Source organism: Ursus americanus, chromosome 3 (assembly GCF_024610735.1).
Source record: "Ursus americanus isolate L20-20 chromosome 3, mUrsAme1.1.p, whole genome shotgun sequence".
NCBI classification, from domain to species: Eukaryota; Metazoa; Chordata; class Mammalia; order Carnivora; family Ursidae; genus Ursus; species Ursus americanus.
In genome coordinates, this window is record NC_142129.1 from 17191882 (window position 1) to 17216011 (window position 24130).

Sequence of the window (24130 nt, forward strand, 5' to 3'; positions counted from 1 at the left end):
GATTAAAATGACAGTATCCCTAGAATATAGGTAAAGCAAACCAAAGACCTAATACTTTGTCCTGTTACAAATAAACATAATGATATTCTAATAGCCACCATGTAATATTAGGTTATTTGCTGAGTGCTTTGTCTAGATTTTCTCATTTAATTCTCATAAACATTTGTTTTAAAGAAGACACCATGAAAAATTGTTTTTACAGGTAAGGTAAATGACAATTGAAGAAATGTAAGTAATGTGCCCAGGTTAACCAGGCTAGTAAATGGCAGAGCCAAGATTTGTCTGTGGATCTGTTTGATTCCATAAACCACTCTCATTCCATTACATGAACGGGAGTATTTTTTTTGGAAGACTGAGGGGGTACAGAAATGGAGTTTCAGTTTTTTTTTTATGACTTAGCACAAACTTGTGGTCAAAAGAGAAACTTTTAGAACCACGGTGACCATAGTCCAGCTCGTGCTATGCGAATTACAGCTTTTAGTTGACCCGATGAACTTGTGTCTTTTTGTTCACTTCTGTACATTTCTACCGTGTAGAATAATGTCCAGCTCTTAGTGGGAGCTTATCAGTATTTGTTGAATAAATGACCAGATAAATGGGTAGTGAATGAAAAAGCTCTCTAAAGCTAGAAAGTCTTAGAAAAGATCTAGAGCTGTGCATGCGGTGGTAGGAGTTTATATAGAAAGAGCTTGTGGTTATTCTCTATCCAGAACATGAAATCAAGATCAGATTAAGGAGTATCAGCTTGGGCTGAAAGTCACTGGCAAGATTTGGAGTCTAAATGGCAGGAAAAGAAGAGCATCCAAAATCTGAAGAAGAAATAAAGTGTTAACAGAGACAGAAACCAGGTGAACCAGTTCACCTTCATGTTGGCATTAGCAAACTGGCAGAAAGGGGCCTGAATCAGGGTGAGGGAGAGCTATAATATGTCTTGGGATTTAACTCTTGTCACCCAGTACATTAGGGGTGTTCTGTGTTCTTCAGTGCTTTTAACTGGTGTCTAAGGTGTAATACAAAAGACAAGGAGATCAAAAAAAAAAAAAAAAAAAGATGTCAGGCCACTTTGAGTTAGTCATGTAAAAAAGTCATTTCTTAAAATCATTATAAGACTTCTTTACCTTTGATAGAGAACATTGCTCATTATTTCTTTTGTAATTTGTTATCCAAGAGGAAACAATCAAATTATTACACAGTACCACCAAAGCCAGTTATTATTTGCTGGTTTTGCTTAAAATGAAAGATGAATTCAGCACCTACTTTGGCTCCTAGAGTTTGACTCAAAATATTAAGACTTATTTTTTAAAATAAGGCTTGGAGGTTTTCTGCAGTTAGTCCTAAAAGTGCTTGTTTTCATTCCGAATACTCATTTTTATAAGGATATATTTTGAACAGGTGTGTGGATAATTATTCTAAAGGAAATAGTGGACTCTGTGCGTGTGTGTGTGCATATATTATAAATACTGCGTTTTTTTCTCAGGCATTGAAAGCTCTTAAATGAACTTTTATTTATTTTTACAAAACTAGAAAAATAGAACTTTGAATTTGAAGTCAGATGTTCTGAGGTTAATTTTCTTTGGAAGCAAGATGGATTGAATGATGTTTTTGTACAGATTTTTTAATGGAGTTTTAAATGTAAAAATTGTCCATTACCTTTTAGCTACTATGGAAAGTTACTAGAATTAGTATACTTAAAAAAATTTTTTTGTTGCAAGATTTAGGCAAAATAATAAATGTTTTCAAAGTCTAATGTGAAATAAAAAGACAGATTTTAAAAAGCCATGTAACTTTATATTAACACTCTCACAGAAGCTGTGGTTTTCCACAGTTTTGGGTCTATCCATAAAGGTAATATTATTCTTACCTTTAATATAATAATTTAATATTTTTACCTTTATTTTCAAAATAGTAATTTTCCAGTATTGAGCTTTTCTTTGCTTCATCATTGTTGGTTTCATTGTGTGTTTGTGTGTGTGTGTGTGTGTGTGTGTGTGTGTGTGTGTAAATTTGTGTGTTTTGTGTGTTATTTTTGCTGTTTGCTCCTTGGGTGTTTTTTTTTTTTTTTTGTCCCGGTGTTTATATTAAGGCCTTTTGTATTAGTTTTTAGTTTTATTGCAGTGGGGTTAGAGAATAGGTTCTATAAGGTTTTCAACTTCAGGATGTATTAAGGTTTTCTTTGGTTTATTACAATCAGGTTTTGTTAATCAGTAGAAGTTAAAGGTGGAGTTTCCATAAAGTACAGAGTTTGATATATATTAATTCAATCTTACTGATTATTAATCATGCCTGCTGTATTCTTACCTGCCAAAGACTGAGATTATTATGATGGTCTCTCACTACAGTGCTATTTTTGTCAGTTGTTTTCTTGGTATGTGGTAGATTCATGACTAACATACACATTTTTTTAAATGTAAAATGAGCATCTTTGCATATATACTTTTCTTTGCCTTGAATTCAACTTTGTCATCTGTTAACATTACTCATTAATTTTTTAGATATATGTACCTGATATATTTTTGCCCATTCGTTTATATTTTTCACATTTTCTCACATTATTTTGTTTTTAGGTGTGTGTCTCATTGGATTTTTGTTTGCTTTTCTTTTTGCCAATGTTATTTAACAAAATCCAAGATTCATTCTTTATCTTTAAATTTGTGACTTAAACCTATTCACATTTGTTGACATAACTGATCAGTTTAAATTTTCTTTTTAGACTTTGAATTTATTTTGTTTAAACTTACTTTCCTTTTGCCTTTTTTTTTTTTAAGCCATAGGAATTTATTTTCTCTGCTTCCTTTTCTTCATTACTTGAAAGGTATTCATTTTTTAGTTCTACCAGAACTTAAATTTCATCAGAAAAAGTGTTTGAGTCTAAATTTTGCTAAGCAGTAGGATTTAGTTTGTTTTAGTTTTTCAAAACAAAAATATGTGTGTTGCTTTGATTATAAAAGTAATGGATTTTTAAATTTTTAATGGATTTTTCATTTTCAAAAAATACAGCGTTATTGAAATTCATGAAGGAGAGTATTCTCATAGTCCTGGTCTCTAAAGATGACAACTAATAAATTTATCATATATGTATTCTTTGAAATTTTATATGATTATAGATGAACATATTCTTCTAAGTTTTGAAGTAGGTGGGATCGTTCCTGCTTTCGTCACTCAGCAGCATGGTCCTCTCCCTGTCAGCAGTACAGAATTTGGGCAAGTTACCTTCATTGTGCCTCAGTTTCCTTGTACAGGAATAGTAGCACTAATTTCCTATAAAGCTTTTGTGATAATTAAGTTAATTAATACCTGGAAAGTACTTGCAACAGTGCCTGGCCACATGGTAAGCATTCAAGAGCTATGTTATTTTCATCTTAAATGAGTCTGCATAGCATTTCATGGAGGATATGCCATCGTTTATTTAAGTCTCCCATGTTCAGCATTTAATTGACACAATTCGTGATTGTGTCACTTAATAAGGCCCAAATCGGATAGAATCTAGTGGATTTTTATTTCCTCACCTACTTTCTGTTTTATATAAATGTGTGATTGTATGTGCTTGTTAAATTCTGTGTCTTTTCTCTCAAGACTTCTTTTTGACATCTGTGTTATCTAGTTTTTAACCATATTTGCTTAAGTAAAGGCTTAATTGGCTTTTCATCATTAATTCTTTGCCGCCAAAACTCCCCATTCTTGTGTTCTAATTTTGAATTCATTTCTTCTATTTCACTGAAGCAGCCGTTCTCAAAGTACTGTAGATCTCATAGATCTCTGGGGGCCCCAGGGACCCCTTCAAGACATCCATAAGGTCAGAACTATTTTCATAGTAATATTTAGACTTTCTTTGCTGTCTTCACTATGACGACACTTCTGGTGATGCAAAAGCAGAGGTAAGTAAAGCCACTGTGTAAATCAGGGCAGCAGCACCAAACTGTACAGCTTCTAGTCGTTGTGAACTTTACCCCCACACGTGCACAATTAGATATATGCCAGCTTCCCTTCAGAATGCCCTTGATGAAACACTAAACATTCCCTTTCATTAGATCTTGGTTATATGGTGTACACTTCTTTCATATTCTATGTGGAGAAATGGAAAGTGGAGCTGCGACCTGAACTAGCTGCCTTTTCGATGGAGCAAAACCCTGTAATTATCCATTTGGTTATTCAGTCTTGGATATTTGGCAGATATTTTCTTGAAAATGAAGTTAGTGAGCCTGTCAGTTCAAGGAAAAGAGCTTGAAGAGAAAAGTCCAATTTTGGAACATTTATATCTGCCATTTCGAGTTTGACAGCTTCCCAGTACTTAACGGTTTTACTGATGAGATTGGAGGTGTTATCAGTGAATGTGATTGTTTTGATAGTGAAGAAAGAAGTGCATCAACATTTGGAAGATCTCTGTAACTCAGTAAACCAGTACTTTGTAAATGACCAATGCGTGACCTTACAAAATCATGCATATGTATACAAGATCCATTCAGAGTGTAAATAGACTGGTGGGTTTTAATGTAACAGTATGAAGTTCATTGATACAGTGACAGATTCCACATTGTAAATAATCTTTAACAAACTACCGCTTGAGTTTTAGTGTAGTGTCAAAGAAAATCCATAATTAACTGAAAAGGCTGTTACAAACATGTTAAACTTTGGGTGCCTGGGTGGCTCAAATGGTTAACTTCTGCCTTCAGCTCTTTCGGTGCAAGTCATGACCCCAGGGTCCTTGGGGTTGCGCCCCACATCTGGCTCCTTGCTCAGCGGGGAGCCGGCTTCTCCCTCTCTCTCTTTGTCCCTCTCTCTGCTCGTTTTCTCGCTCTCTCCCTCAAAGAAATAAAATCTTTTTTTAAAAAAAGTTAAATTTTTTACTCATTCAACTACGTATCTGCAGGAGGCCGAATTTTCTTCGTATATTTTGGCCGAAACGATCTGTCAGAACAAATTGAATGTGGCAGCAGATATGAGAAGTCAGCTGTCCTCTATTAAGGCAGACATTAAAAAAATGGCAAAAAAAAAAAAAAAAAGTAATGCAGTGTCACCCTTCACCTTTTAGGTGAGAGGGGAAGAGGAATACAGTTATTTTTTATTTTTTAAAATCTCATTTATGTTAACATGCAATGTGTTTCTTTTTGTTAATTCTAAATGAATTACTAAATATTTAAAAGGTTTTCTGCTTTGGTAAATACCCATAGATAGAACCATTATAAACAAAAAACACTTTGGGATGCTGAGACTAAACGTCAGAGAATTTACTGCACCAGAAGTCTTCAAGGTGCTGCTCACCTCCTCCTCCTTCCCTCATGGGAGCGTCAGTGGTATATTTTCTGAATCGCTGGTACCCAGGACTGCCTTTGCCTTTACACATGAATGTTGATGAGCTTGGTGTGGAACGCATGAGTCATAATTTATTCTCTCTCAGCTGCAGATCAGAGATTCTGGAGACCTTCTGCCTACCTCTAACATATTTAAAAGACACCTCATACATCTCCCATTAGTGTCAGTGTCAGTAACTCTCCTCAGAGGCTTATACCCGATCCCCAGGTCCTCTCCAGATAGCATTACTATAGATAGTTTCTTTCTCTTGTCCTCTGGAACTCAGTGCTATAGAAAGAGACCAGGCTAATTTAATTTTCTTTAGAGTTAACACATTTTTTATTTTTTTTTTTGTTTTTGTTTTCATCCTTGTAAAATAAACTGCAAAACTAATGGGCGGCGGCTGGGGGGGGCGCGGGGGGGGGGCGGTTCTGTTGAATTTTGTCAATGAGCTTTTTACGATCTGCAGGTTGTAGTCTTTTTGAACTCAAAAGTTTACTTTTATAACCTTCGATTCCTCTTGTTCTGACCATGTATTCATAGATTTTAGCTTTACTGTCATTATATCATTTTAATCATTTTTGTTTATCACCTCAGTATTCTGGGAGAATTTCTAAAGCTTATTGTCAAGTCTTTAATTAAATTTTCTTAATTTGGAGTTGGTAGTGTTACCCAGCTCTGCTGACTTTGGTGCGGATTTTAATCTCGTGGTTGCAGTTTTAATTCTTCTGCCATATTTCACTTTCTCAGCCAGTTTCCTATTCCCATCAGCCTGGATCTCGGTTTGTTCGCTTTGCATGTTTGCTTGTTTTCATCTTAAGATACTTTTTTCATAGAAACCATGTCTTTTGGATTCTAGCTTGATCACTCTGAATGCTTTCTAAAATTAAGTTTCTTGAATTTTCAGTATGATTTTTCTTTTCCTTTGTTACACTTTTCTTGCAGTTTTCATACACCCCATATTGTTTTTCTTCTGTGACTTACCCTTTAAAGGGGAAAGCTGTCCAGACTGAGGGTATGCAGACTCGTAAAACGTGAGGATCACTCCTGACTACACATATCGTCTGCCTTGTACTAGAAGAATCCTAGTTTCTGGTAGCTTTATTGGCCTAATGGGATATGTTTTAGATTCTCTATTGCCTATTCTAAAACACTACTTAAAAAATTCTAACTTCAGGTAGGAATGTGCCTTAGCTGTCTCTGTGACTCTGTCGCTACAAGAAGTGGTTGATCCTTCGTGGGAGGAGATATAGTGGATCACTTTTGTTTCCTCTGACAGGAACTGATTCTGCAGCTAAGAAGAGACAGTGGGGGAGAAGAAACTTTTTACCTTAATAACCTCTTACCAAAGGGAATATATGACTGAACAAGAGAGCGGCTTATTTTTCTTTCTTTTAACCTCAATCATGAAGTAGGCAGTCCACACCTGGTGCGGTGGCTCCATGGTCCTAAGTTACCTAAGCTCCTCCCTCCTTTGTGAATCGCTTCTGTCTTCAGGGTCACCTCATGGTGCAAAATGGCTACTGGAGTTTCAGCCACCATTCTCACATTCAAACAGGAATAAGAGGAGAAGTATATCTTCCAGTAAGTCCTTGAGGCACCATTCAACTTGTGTTCTCACCTACTGACTACTCCTAGGTACTAGAGTTGCTGGGAAATGTGTGCTAGCTGGGCACATTGCCAACCTAATAAAGTCAGAATTTGTTGATAAAGAAGGGTAGAATGGAGAGGGTAGTATCTTTGCTGCCGTGGCAATATAGCGTGGTAACATGTAACTAGATCACAGGGGCGGCTTCGGTAACACCCTAGGTAATGAAGGTACAAGTAGCTGGCCGGTATGCTTGGTTTTCTGAGTTGTGTTTTGTTTGTTTTTGAGAGAGAGCACAATTGCAGGAAGGTGGAGAGGGGCAGAGAGAGAGAATCTTCAGCAGGCTCCATGCCCAGAGCGGAGCCTGACGTGGGGCTTGATCTCACAACCCTGAGATCATAACCTGCACTGAAATCAAGAGTCAGATGCTTAACCGACTGAGCCACCGAGGCACCCCCATTCTGAGCTTTTTTGAGTTGTCTTTTTCTGTTTGTCTTCACAGAAGTTGAGGCAGGTATATCAGGAATGTGTCCCAGAGAATATATCACTTATACTGGAGGACAGTTTGCTCTCCGGTTTAGTTTGTGGACACAATTTAGAGAAGTGAGAACTTCCAAACATTTAGTATTAGCATTAGGATTTAATGTGTTCCTACTGGTTTTAATTTGTTTAATATCTTTATTACATCGTTAAAATAATTCTGAACTAGAATTGATGGCACACTTACCCATTTTCCATGAGAATGATATGAGCAGGTCTTACTGTCAGCGAATTTTGCCATTTTATGTTCTCCAACTTTTTTTCTTCTATTTTGTGACCCAATTTCAGAGATGTTAAAATGCAGGAAAATGCGTGCTTTGGAACTGATGAAGTGTATGATATTGTTATGTTCTATAAAATAAGAACTTTAATGGTACAGGGTATTTGGTATTAATCTACATGTCCAGAATTAGGATATTTAGGTAAACTATGGCACATCTACTCGAGAGACTGTCGTGTAGCTTTCAAGAATGGTAGCAAGACAAGATACCTAAATGTTAAATAATTAGTGTGATTTACTTTCACAGAAAAAAATTAAACAGAAGGAAAGCAAGGTAATAATGGTTGTGTTTTAGATGGCAAGACTCACTAGAAGAAAGATCTCTTTTCCAAATGTTATTTAATGAATGTGTTACTTTTTAAATTATTTGTGGTGGCTGTGGGATTGTCTAACACTTATGAAGGAATCAATTAGAAATAAATCCTGCTGTGCTAATTTCCCTTTTTTTGCAGTTCCTAGACTACTGTTAGATGAAGGAACTCTCAATCATTTCATTGAAATTTTTATATTTTAATGTTATGCTTGGGAGAATGATGGTAAAGGATGGTGGGATAAGAATTTAATGAACTAGATTCAAGACTGTTTGAATGGTAATACCCACATACGCTACCTATTTCTTTGTGTAGTGAACTGAAGGAAGTTTCCTGAATACTGCTGGGGCTCATTCTTCATCTTTTCTCTTTTTCTAATGAATGTCTTAGGTCACCATAATGAAGGTAGGTGAGGTACAACTAGAGGGAGGTTGGGGATCAGAACTAACAAATTCCTTTCAGTTAGAATCTAGCAAGAACTTGACAGCCTGGAAAAATAAAATGACCATTATAAGTTGAAATTTAATAGCAATTAATGTAATGGCCCTATGTGTATACTCAAAATGAGTAACTGAAGTTCAGGGTAATAGCAAATCACGTAAAGAGATTTCATTTTAGTTATAATGTGATGATTTCATTTTAGTTATGTGATGTGGCTGTTAAACATAATTGGTGATCTAACATGAAAATCGAGACTGCTTGTTCCATGCGTCCCCAAGGGGTAGAACCAGAACTGTAAAGTGGGAATGAGCTGATTGGTAAGATCTTGAGTTGCCTTTCATTAGAGAGGTTTACTTGTAGGCTGGGCATACACAAACAAGGATTCAAACAGAGTGAGGGGTTGGGTTGGATGACATTCAGAGTCCTCTCAAATACTGAGACTCTGTGACTTTCAGACACACGAATAATATTTTTAAACTACCTCTTTGTGGAGTGATCATTGTTATGGTAAGTAGGGGGTTCCATAGTGTGACAAAGATGCTATATATATGACTGCACCAATTCATTAAATTGGACTCTTGGCACAAGTCACCCGTAGACATCGTAGGCAGTATGTATAAGTAAGGCACTCTCCTTTTTTTTAATGGAGTTTTTATTGAAGTACATAAATAACAAATACCTAATTGAAAAAAGGTAAAGTGTAGTCAGAGACATAAACTAAGAACTGTGAGGATTAAAAGGAGGGAATTACATATCAAGAGTATCAAGGGGGAAAAAGAATATCAGGTAAAAGTTTTACAAGAGAAAATAGGTCTCGAAGGCTAAGTGCAATTTCAGCAGATCAGGACATGAATGGAAGTGGGGTAACCATGACAAAAGCAACAACATGAAGTTGCCTAGAAGTGGGAAAACACTGATATGTTGGGAGCGGTGTATGTATGAGGTAAAATGGCCAGAATGGTAAGTTGGTGTTGAAGTGAAGAGGAGTTGAGTGTTGTGATGAGGATTTTTTATTCAGCAAGAGGGAGCGAGCAGTTGGCATTTTTTGAGTGAAGGAGTAGCATGACCGATCAGTCTTACTTTTTAGGAACACTGAGGTACTTGATTGACATTTGTTGAATTGTTAAATGTGGAGAAATTAAGTAGAAAGCTATTCAGATGAGAACCATTGAGGGCTCTATTAATAAAAGCATTTGGCATTATTGAGTGCTCACTGTGTGCCAGGCGCCTTACATTATTTCAGTGAAGCCTCACAACTATCGTGTGGTAGGTACTTTCCAAGGTAACACTTGCTGGATTTCCAGGAGGAAATTCCTATGAGAAATCCATCCACCATAATAATTAATTTCTCCAGGCATATTCTCTTACGTACACATGTGCTGTGTTCACCCATACTCTCTAAATCACCTTAGTGAATACTGTTACTTCTCAGTACAGCATTTTAACATACTATCATAATTAGCAATCACAAATTATTCTTGAAGTTTTAAAGTACCATAGTAGGCATTGTGGTAGAAATTAAAGAAGTATAAGATGTAGTCTGATTCATAAGGTAGACACAGACCCACAATTCTTTTTTGTACCATTAGCATGCCCAGCACAATGCTAGGAACATGGCTTCTTAGTAAATACTAGTTGATTTATTGATATTAAATGTAGAATTAGACCATTTCACCAATAATTTTCTAGTCAGATAAGAATTTATCAGTATAACTGAAACTCTTGGTTATTCAGAACAGTGGTACTTGAGAAATGAAGGATGACTGACCTTCACAAATGCTAGTAATGTCATTTAATTTTCAAAATTTGGAAAACCTGTCCACTGTCCAGCCCTAAAATGTCATGCTTCAACATTGGAATAAATGATATTGCTTACAATTTATTCAGTTCTCCCCTTAACATAGAACTCACTGACTTATTAATATAAACTAGTCATGCATTATCACGTCCTTTTTTTTTTCTTTTAATTCTATGAATAATTTTGATTAGGACCAGGGAAGAATCAGAGAAGGTAGTCTGCAAATGTTAGAATATGGAATAATCTTAGAACTCTTCTTGGGTTCCATTTGATTTAGAATACCACATGGACTTTCTCTTCCCACCATAATCTAAACCCCCTTATTTGAGAGGCACCAGGAGTCAACCTATTCTAAAGCATTTCATAGTCACTATAGTGGTTCCGGATAGAATGTATTTAATTTAAACTCACTGGAAAATATTGCAGAGTTTATTATGTTTGCCATATTATGTATCTGGAATATGCCATATTTGGAGAAAATAAGAATAGTTTAAAAACAACTTAGAAGAAAAATATGGCAAAATATAATTGTAATAGAATAAAAATCTATTTTGTGTATTTTTAACAACCAACAGGCTTCATGTTTCAATAAAAGAAAGAGAGTAAAATCCAGTAAAACTGGATAAATAATTCTTGTTGAAAGGGAAAGGGAAAGCCAGGCAAGCCGTGATGTGATGACGAATTAGGTTTGTCAGTCTGTGTTACTTCAACTGCATTTGGTAAATAGAAGCTGTGTGCAGTTATTATTTGTGACCTGCATGGTTATTTACACACATATCATGATGAAAAACATTCTCATAAACACATTACTGCATGGTGAGGTCTTCAAAAATATATGTAAACTTTATACCTGAGGAAGCATTTGTTACTCAAAATTTATAGTCAAAGTATTTTGATATAGATATTATTACAGGACTGTATAAGGATGACCGAACTTACCAGCTCTTTAAATTATATATGATTAAATCATATATAGATCCCCAAACATATATAGATCCCCAAAATTTGTTACAAAACTCCTGGTAGACATGGATAAGTCAGGAGAGGAAACAGAGAAGCAGTAGTCAATAATGTGGTGTCCCTGAAGCCAGAAGAGAGTGTGTTTAAAAAAGGAAGAAATGATCCACTTTGTTACTTCTGTGAGGTTAAGGTGAGGACCGAAATAACCTTTGCATTTTGCAACATGGAAGTCACTGACCTCAGCAAAAATGGTTATGGTTTAGTGTTGAGGGTGGAAGTCAGATTAGAACAGAAGGTGAGAAATTGGAGCTAGCAAATACAGACAGTGCTTTTGGAAAATTTAGCCATGAGAGGGAGGAGGGAGAACAGTAACTGAAAGGTCTAAGGATGGGCCTAAGGAGAGGTTATTGTGTTGTATTTTGCTTGTTTAGTGGAAGAGCTGTGCGTGGCATATACTAATGAAAAGGAGCCCATAGAGCAGTAGAGGTTGAAAACAGGCAAGAAAAGAGATAAACAAAGGATTAAGTTTTCTAAGAAAATAGGAAAGGATGATATCCAAAACAGAGGTGAGAGTTTGGCTTCCGATAGGAGGAGAGGAGAGAGTTGTCAGTGGTGGGAAGGTGTGGGGGAGGGAAGTTGCTGAGGGAGTGGCTGTCTGAAGACAGTCTTCTGTGTAGAGGGTACAGTGAGGTTATCTGCTGAGAATGAAAGGGAAAGAGAAGGTAGAGAAGTCTGAGGTATATAAAAAGTGAAAGAAATTTAAAATAGTCTCTGTGGAAAGTGGAAAAGCAAGAGAAAAAGGAAAACATGGTAAGATTGTCATGTAATGCTAAGGGACCCCTTGAGATAGTACATCTTTCTTTAGTCCCAGAATCTGGGAGACAAAATTAGGATTAGATTTTTCTTTGTAGCTCATAATGTTTCATTAAATTAGAATCAAGATTACAGAACAGGTGTCTAACTTCCTCTCTGATGATGTCACTAATGCCTAGAGTATGGGCAGAGGGTAGGGAGAAAGGAACTAGATAGAGCACTATCTTCCTTCCCTATTTTATCACCACTACTGCAGTTACACCTATCAAGACCTCTGAAAACCTGGTGAAATTATCATTGAAACCCCCCCACATCAGTAAACACACCATTGATCTCAAGTTACTGCTGCTGTTACTAGATAACTAATGTATTATCCATGTGTGCTTGAAATGGAAGGTGTCATGTATGACCTGCTTCCAAATCTATTACTTGAGCAACCTCACCATTTCTTCATCTAGAAGCTTTATCATATCAACATTTACTGTATGTCGGAAACTATACTAGGCATTGGAGATGCAAAAGTAAATAATAGAGCCATGGTACCTGACCTGTGTTCATAGAGGATACAGATAGAGGCAGTTTGAGTACAATGTGGTGAGTGTTAACCACAGGGAAATGCAATGCTTTGAGCACACCTGTGAAGCTCCCATCACTCAGTGCTGAGGTGGTTAGAGATGACTCTCCAGGCAGTTGTATTAAAGCCTGCTTCTAAAGGATTAGTGGGCGTTAACTAAACAAAGGAGGGGGGTGTGGGGAGGGGAAATGGGGGTACTGGGGGAGAAATGCTGTGAGAATTGAAGTTGAAAGGGCAGTCACCAGATAGATCACTCCAGATCTTCTAAAGTATGTTGTTTAGACATTATTCTCTGGGAGCAATGAATAGCCATCAGATGACTTTTTAAAAGGGAATGATGTGATCACAGTTTATGTTTAGCAAGCTCCCTGTAGTTGCAGAGTAAAGAATGGAGTAGACAAAATAGTGCTGAAAGGTAGGATATTGATAAGGATGTTTTTTCCAGCAATTCGGACGATTGTTTTGATCTCTGAAGCCCACCCAGCTGGTCGAGGGTCACATTGATCCTCTCTCATCCCACTTTAAAACTTCTGGTTCCGTGCAGTTAGTTGAGGTGTAGGATGTAAGGCCACAGTTTTTCCTTCAGCACTAACAGTGAAGGAACTTGACCTCAACTAGCTTTTGCTCTTTAAGGCTCCCACAAAGATTATGAGTCACCCCTGTTCTCATCCTATCTCAAATATTGCTTTGTTAGCAGCCCATTTTGTAAGAATAGAGCCACAGAGGTTTGATTTCAGGAAAATCTTTTACTGAGGTATAATTGAAATACAACAAACTACAGATATTTAAAGTGTACAATTTGGTAAGTTTTGACATGTATATACCTGGGAAATCATCACCACAGTCAAGATAATGAACACATCCATTACCCTCACTGCTCTTTTGTAATCCCGCCCTCCTGTTGTCCCTCTCCTCCCCTTCCCCCAGGCAACCACTGATCAGCTTTCTATCACTATAGTGATAACAGTTTGCATATTTGGGGGTTTTTTAAAGATTTTATTTATTTGAGGGAGAGAGAGAAGGAGCGGGGGGAGGGGCAGAGGGAGAGGGAGAAGCCAGACTCCCCTCTGAGCAGGGAGCCCAATGCAGCAGAACTCCAGGATCATGACCTACCTGATCCAAAGGCAGATGCTTAACCGACTGAGCCACCCAGGCGCCCCAAAAGTTTGCATATTTTATAATTTTATGGCAATGCTGTACTTTCTTGATTACTTCATTTCTAGTAATTCTTGAAATCAGGTAGTACTAGTCTTCCACCTTGTCCCTTTTTTAAAGTGGTTTTGGCTAGTCTGGATTCTTTGCATTTCCAGATGAAATGTAGGATCAGTTTGTCAGTTTCTTTAAAAAGCCTCCTGTGGTTTTGACTGGTACTGTGTTGAATCTACACATCAGTTTGGGGATAATTGACATCTCTGCAGTCCTAAGCCTTCCAACCCACAAACGTGGTATATCTCTCCATTTAAGGTCCTCTCTAATTTCAATAATTTTTAGTAGTTTTTGGTGTATATTTCACATTTTTGTTAATTTATCACTAAGTATTTCATATCTTTGGATGCTCTTGTAAATAATACTGATTTTACTTCTGATTTGCAATTACTCATTGCTAATATACAAAAATGCAGTTGATTTTATATATTGTTTTGTCCTGAAACACTGCTAAAGTTACTTACTAGTTCTAGTAGCTTTTTGGTAGATTCCATGGAATTTTCTACATAGATGATCATGTCACCTGCAAATAAATAAAGACACTTTTACTTTTTTTTTCTTCCCCAAAATGGATGCTTTTTTTTCTTGCCTAATTGCATTGGTTAGAACTTCCAGTACTGTGTTGAGTAGAATCGATAAAAACAGAGACGTCTTGTTCCTGATTTTTAGGGGCAAAGCATTCAATATGTCACCAATGAAGTATGATAGTTGTAGTTAATTTTTTTTTTTTTTTGGAAGCCCCTAATTAGACCAGGGAAATTTTCTTCTTTCTATAGTTAGCTGAGTTTTTATCAGGAAGGGATGTAGGGTTTTGTCAGATGCTTTTTCACCTACTGAAATGATCATATGGTTTTTCTTTTCTGATTTGTCGAAATGGTGAATTATGTTGACTGACTTTTCAAATATTTAACCAACTTTGTATTCCTGGGATAAACTTTTGGTCATGGTTATATTCTTTTCATATATTTGTGGGTTCAGTTTGCTAACATTTTGTTTAGAACTTGTGTTCATGAAGGATATTAGCCTGTAGCATTCTTTTGTTGTAGTGTCTTTTGTATCCTCTTTGTTCGCATTTTGAAGAGTAATGCTGACCTCATAAAATGAGTGGAAATGCTCCTATCTTCTGGAAGAGTTGGTATCACCCTTTTTCTTAAATGTTTGGTAAAATTTGCCAGTGTAGCCCCCTAGGGCCTGGGAGTCTCTTTGTGGGAAGGTAATCAGTAAAGTCTGATATTAGCACTTTGTGTTGGCACTCTTTAGTTTTCTGACCACTCTGGTTAGAGATTTATCAATTGTACTGATCTCAGAGAATCAGCTTTTGATTTCTATTACTTTTTTGTTTTCTGTTTCATTAGCTCCTGCTCTTCTTTTCTTGCTTCTGGCTTACTTTGAATTTGATTTTACTTTTTAAAAATAAACTTTATTTTTTGGAGCATACTTAGGTTCACAGCAAAATTGAGCAGAAGGTACAGGGATTTCCATAAACCTTTTTTCTTCTCCCTAGTTTTAAGTTTTTATTTAAATTCCAGTTAACATACAGTGTAATATTAGTTTCATGTGTACAGTATAGTGATTCAACACTTCCATACATCACCCAGGGCTCATCCCAAGTGTGGTCCTTAATCCCCATCACCTATTTCACTCGTCCCCCTACCCACCTCCACTCTGGTTAACCATCAGTTTGTTCTCTGTAGTTAAGGGTCTGTTTCTTGGTTTGCCCCTCTCTCTCTCTTTTTTTTTTTTTTAACCTATGTCAGGTTTTTTGTTTGTTGTTGTTTTTTGCTTGTTTCTTAAATTCCACATGAGTAAAATCATATGGTATTTGTCTTTCTCCAGCTAATTTATTTCACTTAGCATAATACTATCTAGGTTGGGTGTGTGTGTGTGTGTGTAATACTCTCTAGTTTTTTAGGTGAAAGTACAAAAATCATTATTTTGAGGCCTTGCGACTTTTCCAGTACAGGTCTTTGTACTATAACTTTCTCTGTAAGTACAGCTTTTGCAAAGGCTCCGCAGAAGAGGATCCTTTCTTCCCTGTCAGTCATATGAAGCCTTTCTGATACTGTCATTTTTTGTCTGCTAAAGAAAGAACTGTAAAAACAGTGTCTGCAGGGATAAAGGAGAAAGTTTAAACTCACAACTCCATTTCATATGCATTTTCCATACTTAACACTAAGCAGGGAAGGAAGATGCCACTTATTTTGATTCAAGAAAATATATTATTTTTGACAGTCATTACTACAAGCAATACTTTTTTTTTTTTTAATGATTTTTTATTATGTTAGTCACCATACAGTACATCCCCGGTTTTCGATGTAAGGCTCGATGATTCATTAGTTGTGTATAACACCCAGTGCACCATGCAATATGTGCCCTCCTTACTTCCCATCACCGGTCTATCCCATTCCCCCACCCCCCTCCCCTCTGTAGCCCTCAGTTTGTTTCTCATAGTCCATAGTCTCTCATGTTTCATTCCCCCTTCTGATTACCCCCCCTTTCTTTATCCCTTTCTTCTCCTACTGATCTTCCTAGTTCTTATGTTCCATAGATGAGAGAAATCATATGATAGTTGTCTTTCTCTCAAGCAATACTTTCTTTTCAGTGAAAACACCTATCCAGTTAATGCTCTCTAGTTAATGTTAATAATGGAAAGGAGATATTAATAACGTAAGGAAAACTAGTTATATTTGAGAATTGTTGAAGCAGTATCTCCGTTTGCCTCAAAGCCTCCCACTTGAGCAGCTGTGAATAAAGGCTACGGTGGCACACCAAGTTGCCCTTACTACTTGTTTCTGAATAGCCAGTATATTACATTAAATCATACCTTTAAATTTCAACCATTGTGCAGAAACATGCCTTAACTCAATTTTGGATAGTCTTTTAGTGCTATATAAACCAACATCAGGGAGCCACAGAAATAATAGTTAACCTTTATTAAACATTTTACCCTGTGTCAAATACTTTGCATGGAGTGGCTTTAATGATGCACTAAAACCTTGTAGGGTCTAAGCATTTTTCTTCCCATTTTACGGATAAGGAAACAGATTTGGAAAGTAACCAGTCTCAGGTCCCACAAATAAGTAGAAGAGTTGGAGCTTCAGCCCCGTCTCCGGTGACTTTAAGCATGTTGAACACTTTTCTTCTAAATCCATATAGAGGGTGTTTTGAAAGAACAGCTTGTAATGGCCATGGAATGATAGGGTTCTGAACATCCTGATTCAGAATCTGGCTTGATGAGTTGACCAAACCAAGATAAGTGACTCGTACAGTAGAGAAAATAAATTCCTTCAGACCTGTTGCTACTCTGCAACCTGAACTTTGCTTAAGAAGGGGCAAATGCTGAATTGGAGGCAACATGGTGGTTTAGAAAGACAATGAGTTTAGATCTCTCTTGTTACTAAAAGTTAACCGCTTTTAGCTTCAGACTTTTCGTTTATTAAGTGGAGATTTTCTCCTTGTAGGTTGGTTTGAAGATCAGAGAGTATGTGTCTAGCACAGTGCCAGGCCTGGCCAGTAAAGAGGCTGGTTGTATTTATTATTGTTGGGATCTTCTCAATGAATGAAAACTTTTTTGAGGCCTTAAGTTCATTTTCTCACATGACCCACTCCACCAAGATTAAGTCCTGTTCTTCAGTATTTGTATAGCACTGAATTCCTTTCCTTCATAGCAGTTACATTTTGACATTGATTACGTGATTATTTGATTAATATCTGCCTCCCCACACTAGATGGTTAGCTCCACGCAGTCAGAAGCCAGGTCTGATTTTGTTCACCTTTGTCTTCTCCGTGCACAGTGCCCGCCATATAGCAGGGCTTTAGTAAATGTTAAATGAAGGAAATGATTCTTAGTTGATGATGATGTCTGCTTCCTTCAAAATAATGCTTTTCCTTGAATTACAATACATGTCCTGTGATCGGCCTAAACTCTGTGTTTGAACTTACCAGTTTTCTGTGGCCCCATCTTGACATTATGCTGACTGAACTCCCTAGAAATAGAGCACAGTAACATATTTCATGACAGCATTATCGTCTTTTGTTTTCAGTTTGACTAGTCACGATTGAATTATCTTCATACTGCGTGTGTGCTACTGTGCAGAATTTGATTTCAACTTCTTGGTTACTTACTTCACTTCGCAGGAAATGTAATTGTTTCAGGAAACTAAGAAGGGAAAAATCCCAGGTGTCTCATGTCCCACCCATCTTCAGTCTACCATCTATCTAAAAATCATTTTCATTTGGCTTCTCTTATAAGGGAGAAGATGTCAACCGGACACTAGAAGGTGGAAGGAAGCCTCTTCATTATGCAGCAGACTGTGGGCAGCTTGAAATCCTGGAATTTCTGCTTCTGAAAGGAGCAGATATTAATGTATGTAAATGTTGTCATTTTATTTTTTTTTTTTCGTAAGATTTTATTTGTCGGAGAGAGAGAGCACAAGCAGGGGGAGTGTCAGGCAGAGGGAAAAGCAGGCTCCCTGCTGAGCAAGGAGCCTGATGCAGGACTCGATCCCAGGACCCCGGGATCATGACCTGAGCTAAAGGCAGACAGTTAATGGATGAGCCACCCAGATGTCCCAAGAACATTGTCATTTTAGAAAAAATTCCTGTTGTATGCCTGGGGTAATTATTTTCTACAGACTTATAAGAATATAGTCTGAAATATATCAAATTTCCTGTAACTTAGAAATATATAATTGGGATTTTTTTTTTTTTTTAATAAGCAGCACAAACAGACTTTTTAAAACTATCTAGAGTTAGCAAATGCCTGTCATGCGTGGAGGATAGGACTCCGCAGTCAGAGGATAAATCCAAATTGGAGTTTTGGACAAAGGTCAATAGGCAGATGGTCAGACAGGAGCAGTCATCTCCCGGCACTTGCCTTTTGTAGCTTTCCAGAGTTTTGGAAAAATGTTTAACCATGACAGCAATTAGATCCACTGTGCACATGTCACCTGGCCCCATTGTGGCGGTCTTTTACCTCTTCAGTGGCCAATTCTACCCACCTCTTCCCTTCCTGGACCTCACTGGCATTCCTACAATAGTGAGGACTTGGGTCTCGAAGAGGTTAAATAACTAGTCAGTACAGTAAGTGGCAGAGCCAAGGTTTGAGCTGAAGTCAAAGCGCTGCGCCCTCTACTTCACTGCGCTGGTGCCCAAGGAGACGCTGCTTATGGGCTTGGGCCTTGGCAGCTCTCTAAACGGCAGGGAACTTGTAGCTGCGAAGTGATTTTGTATAAAAAGGCAAATAGGGAAACATTAGTAGTTCTCTAAATCTAGAAAGAAGGAAGAAGTGAAAAATAAAGTGGTTTTTTTATCTCATTGTTTCATAGGCTCCAGATAAACATCATATCACCCCTCTTCTGTCTGCTGTCTATGAAGGTCATGTTTCCTGTGTGAAATTGCTTCTGTCAAAGGTGAGGTCACTTGCTAATGGTTTTTAAGTTTTTATTTAAAATTCCACTTCGTTGATATGTAGTGTCATATTAGATTCAGGTGTACAATATAGCGATTCAACACTTGCATACAAACCCGGTGCTCCTCACGACAAGCGCCCTCCTTCATCCCCATCACCTGTTTCCCCCATCCCCCCACCCCCTCCCTCCCGGCTGGTAACCCATCAGTTGGTTCTTTGTAGTTGAGCCTGTTTCTTGGTTTGCCTCTCCCCCCGCCCTTTGCTCATTTGTTTCTTAAATTCCACAGATGAGTGAAGTCATATGGTATTTGTCTTTCTCTGACTCATTCTGCTTAGCGTAATGTTCTCTAACTCCATCTATATTGTTGCAGATGGCAAGATTTCATTCTTTTTATGGCTGAATAATATTCCATCTTATCCATTCATCGTCACTGGATGGACACTTGGGCTATTTGCATAATTCAGCTATTGTAGATAATGCGGCTGTAAACATTGGGGTGTGTGTATTGCTTTGAATTAGTATTTTTGTATTTTTTGGATAAATACCTAGTAGTGCAATTGCTGAATCATAGAGTAGTTGTATTTTTAACTTTTCGAGGAACCTCCATACGGTTTTCCAGAGTCGCTGCCCCAGTCTGCATTCCCACTAACAGTGTGCGAGAGTTCCCCTTTCTGCACATCCTCACCAACACCTGTTATTTGTGTTGATTTTAGCCATTCTGACAGGTGTGAGGTGATATCTCATTGTAATTTTGAGTTGCATTTCCCTGATGAAAAGATGTTTAACATTATCCACCATGTGTCCGTTGGCCATCTGGATGTCGTCTTTGGAAAAAATGTCAGCTCATGTCTTCTTCCCATTTTTAGTCAGATTATTCGATTTTGGGGTTTTATATAAGTCCTTTATATATTTTGGATACTGATCCTTTATCAGATATGTCATTTGCCTTTTATAGGCTGCCTTTTAGTTTTGTTTTCCTTTGCTGTGCAGAAGCCTTTTAATGTAGTCCCAATAATTTATTTGTGCTTTTGTTTCCCTTGCCTCAGGAGACATGTCTAGAAAGTTACTATGACGATGTCAAAGAAATTACTGCCTGTGTTCTCTTGTAGGAATTTGATGGTTTCCTGTCTCACATTTAGGTTTTTCATCCATTTTGAATTTTATTTTTGTGTATGGTATAAGAATGTGGTCCAGTTTATGTTGCTGTCCAGTTTTCCCAACACCATTTGTTGAAGACATGGTCTTTTTCCTATTGGATATTCTTTCCTGCTTTGTCGAAGATTAATTGACCATATAATTGTGGGTTCATTTCTGGGTTTTCTGTTCTGTTGATCTATGTGTCTGTTTTTGGGCCAGTACCGTACTCCTTTGGTTACTACGGCTTTGTAATAGAGCTTGAAGTCCGGAATTGTAGATCCTTCCAGCTTTTTCTTTTTTCAGTGTTGCTTTGGTTATTTGGGGTCTTTTGTGGTTCCATACAAATTTTAGGATTCTTTGGTCTAGCAACAAAACCCAAATCCCTATGACTTTGTTCTAGCTCTGTGAATCATGCTGTTGGTACTTTGATAGGAATTGCATTAAATGTGTAGATTGCTTTGGGTAGTACAGACATTTTAACAGTATTTGTTCTTCCAGTGCATGAGCGTGGAATGTCTTTCCATTTGTGTCATCTTCAATTTCTTTCATCAGTGTTTTATGGTTTTTAGAGTACAGGTCTTTCACCTCTTCGGTTGGGTTTATTCCTAGGTATCCTATTATTTTTTGTACTCAATTGCTAATTTTTATTGTTTTTTCCATTACTATGTGACTGTTGAAGCTAAGTATTTGGTTGGTCATTTAAATTGTGTGTGGCATCAGAGACTGAGGTCTAGAACAAATGTTATTCCAAATAGCTGGTCCACAAACCGTTACCAGTTCATGGTGGGTAAGGATCTTGGGCTAGAATCTAAATCAGTCCCGTCTTCTTCATCAAGAGTATCTTGCTATGAAAAAACAAGTTAGCTGAACTAAGCATTATACTTAGTGATGTAGATAATGTCCTGGACTACTAACAAACAGTTTGCAGACTGGTACCAGGTTCACAGACCACTCTTTGAGTAGCCTTAGTATGAAATTTGTAAGCTTCATTTTCTGTAGTACATACTGAGTAGATGATTAGGGGCTGTTTGCTATAAATAAGGGACCTCCAAGTCATCTGGTGTCTTGATATGCTTGGAGTCCTGGTAAGTTTGGAATTTTCTAGTGTTAACTCTTAGATGGAGTTCAAATTCCAGTCTCAACAACCCAGTCAGTTGCAACCATTCTAGCTGTATTAGATGGAACCTGCAAATGATGGAAGACAAGAAATCTTTATAAGACACCAATATTAATCCCAAACTTATCATTTCATGGCATACTCTAGAAAATGCTGTTTATATGCTATAAATATTGCCCCTAGTTTTCTGTCTCTGATACCACATACAATTTAACTGACCAACCAAATACTTAGCTTAAGCAGTCACACAGTGATGGAAACAACAATAAAAATTAGCAATTGGGATTTTAAAATAAGATCTGCTAAAGGAAGATACAGAAATGAGTAAATGTATATAAAGCATTTTCCCACAGTACCTGACACATAAATGCTCAGTAAATAGCTTTTATTTTAACTAAGACTAAAGAGGATTTTATGCTTCATAGAAAAAATTAAAGCATGTTTGTCTCAAACTCTTTTTAAACTGTTCTGAAAGCAGTTAATTCAGGTTCTCTAAAACTAGGGGTTGTTTCCCCATAGGTGCTTGTTAAACACCATTCTGAATTTCTTTAAGTGTGTGGTGGTTACTGGTTTGAGTTTGGGTTTTTATTTGAGGGGGTATGAATCAACTAATTTTTAGATACTACACATTATACTGATATGAATAATGTGGTTCTCCCAAAGCCAAAACAAATGAAAATATTATTCTTGGTCACTGCAGTGGATCCAGAATCTGTGGTAGGATGTACTCACAAAGATTTCTAGTCCCTCTGTCCTACTCCTCCCCCCACATCCATGAAAAGTTTTCTTTTTTTTAAGCTGACAGCTTCTGGAAGTCTTCCTTTTATCACTGCTTTGTCAGTTGTTTTCCACTGCCCCACCTGCTTTTGAGTCTGCCAAAATGCAAGGTTTGATGGCTGACTCCCTTGCTAGGGGAAGCTCAGAATAAAAAAACCTATTTATTTTTCTCCTCCAAAAAAAAATAAAATACCTTTGAAAAGTACGGGATCACCCATATCATCCCTGGGAGAATATTTTTGCTTACCATATTCAAAACTGATTGTCATAGGCTACAGTATTGATTTACAGTTTGTTAAAGATTTATGTAATTCCAATATTTTATTAGTTAGAACTCTTGATACTGCACGTAACTAAACCCAGCTCAGGTAGGCTTAAACAGTAAAAAGATCTTGTTGACTCACATAACAACAGTTGAGGCACACAGCCTGACCCTGGGCTTAAGCCACATTACCAGGATCTCATTTCTCTTTGTTCCTCAGCAGGTAGGCTGAGGCCAGGGGAATTAAATTAAGTCCATGCTAAGTGTATAGTAAAAGAAACAGTAATAATACTGTCTTGTGCATTTGAAAATTACTGAGTAAGTCTTAAAAGTTCTCAATCACAAGAAAAAAACTAGGTGAGGGGCAATAGATGTTAACTAAACTTTGTGATAATCAAATCATTGTATACACCTTAAACTAATACAAAGGTTATGTCAATTACAGCCCAAAATATAAATTCATAAGTCAGAATAAAAGATAAAACAAGATTTTTCCTCCCCTTTTGTCCCTCTTTCCCTGATAGATCTCTGAAAATAAAAACCTAATTACAAAAGATAAAAAGATATCCTTTTTAGCTTAGGCTCTGATGATTTATTAAATGAGATACTCCTGTCTCAAACTCTGTATTTCTTTCGGATAAGCCTCTCTTTCCTCATAGGACGATTATTGTTATGCTAGAGAAGTCCCAGACCATCGTTGGTATTCCTTATTTCCAGAGCAGGATGCTCCAGGTCATTGAGACATGACTGTACGATTCCATTGTTAAAGAATCTTCTGCCTTGATTTGCGTGTACATTAGGCCCTAATATGTTTTTTTAGAAGGGTCTCTAATTATATACACTGTTGCTACCATTATTGATTGACTTTTATTTTTTCTTTTACTTGTGACTGTAATACTGTTTTTTGTGTCTGAGCCTTGATTTTTGAAGCTAAGTGACATTCAGAGATGGCTCTGTTAATGGCAGATCAATTGTACCCATGCAGAGCTGTTATGAAAGGGTTTTTTTACCTTTATGAAAGCAGAGTAGTAAAATTTAGTTCTGCTTTTTCAAAATTACTTTGATTTTTTTATTATTGCATAAGCTTCTTTAATGGATACCCTATAGTTTTGTTAGCCAAATATTGTTTTGGAAATTGATTGTGCTCTTTCGAAAATCCTTAGTTGCTAAAATAAGGCTATTCCAGAGCATTTTTTTGGTTACAATCAATGTTTGTATTATGAAATCTGGTTCTGCCTTTTATCAAAAGTTTGAATCCTTATGGATTATTATGAATTCATTTTAAAAGTACTGAAAGTTTACCAAGTTGATATTTTTAATGTCTTATCCAGCTGGTGTATCATTAGGAAAAAAGCCAAAGTAAATGAAGTTAAAAACTCAGGGGTAAAAGGAAGAACCACAAAAACAAATTAAAGAGGATTGCTAGAATATTCAGAATCAAGCTATGTGATATACCAGACCACTTACTGGATAAGTTTTTGTCTCTAATCCAATGGAAGGTGAGGTTTATGACAAAAGTGGGAATTAACATTTAATTCTTGATTGTTCATATAGCAAAAGAAACAACTAACATCTGTGGAGAACATAGTATGTACTAAGCACTTTGTTTATATAATCTTTAATTTC

General features: G+C 36.9%; 1 protein-coding gene and 1 long non-coding RNA gene across 2 annotated transcripts in view; one reads left to right on the forward strand and one right to left on the reverse strand.

Moving 5' to 3' along the window:
* The window catches only part of MTPN (myotrophin), a 56934-nt gene that overhangs the window by 16044 nt on the left and 16760 nt on the right, over positions 1 to 24130 (forward strand). Inside the window, exons 2-3 of the mRNA XM_045792577.2 lie at positions 18053 to 18166; positions 19128 to 19211. Of these exons, the coding sequence (XP_045648533.1) occupies positions 18053 to 18166; positions 19128 to 19211 (198 nt within the window). The remainder of the gene's footprint in view (positions 1 to 18052; positions 18167 to 19127; positions 19212 to 24130) is intronic.
* Positions 19467 to 24130, reverse strand: part of LOC123788913 (uncharacterized) — a 75025-nt gene continuing 70361 nt past the window's right edge. Inside the window, exon 3 of the long non-coding RNA XR_006778605.2 lies at positions 19467 to 21533. This is a non-coding gene — a long non-coding RNA (uncharacterized LOC123788913). The remainder of the gene's footprint in view (positions 21534 to 24130) is intronic.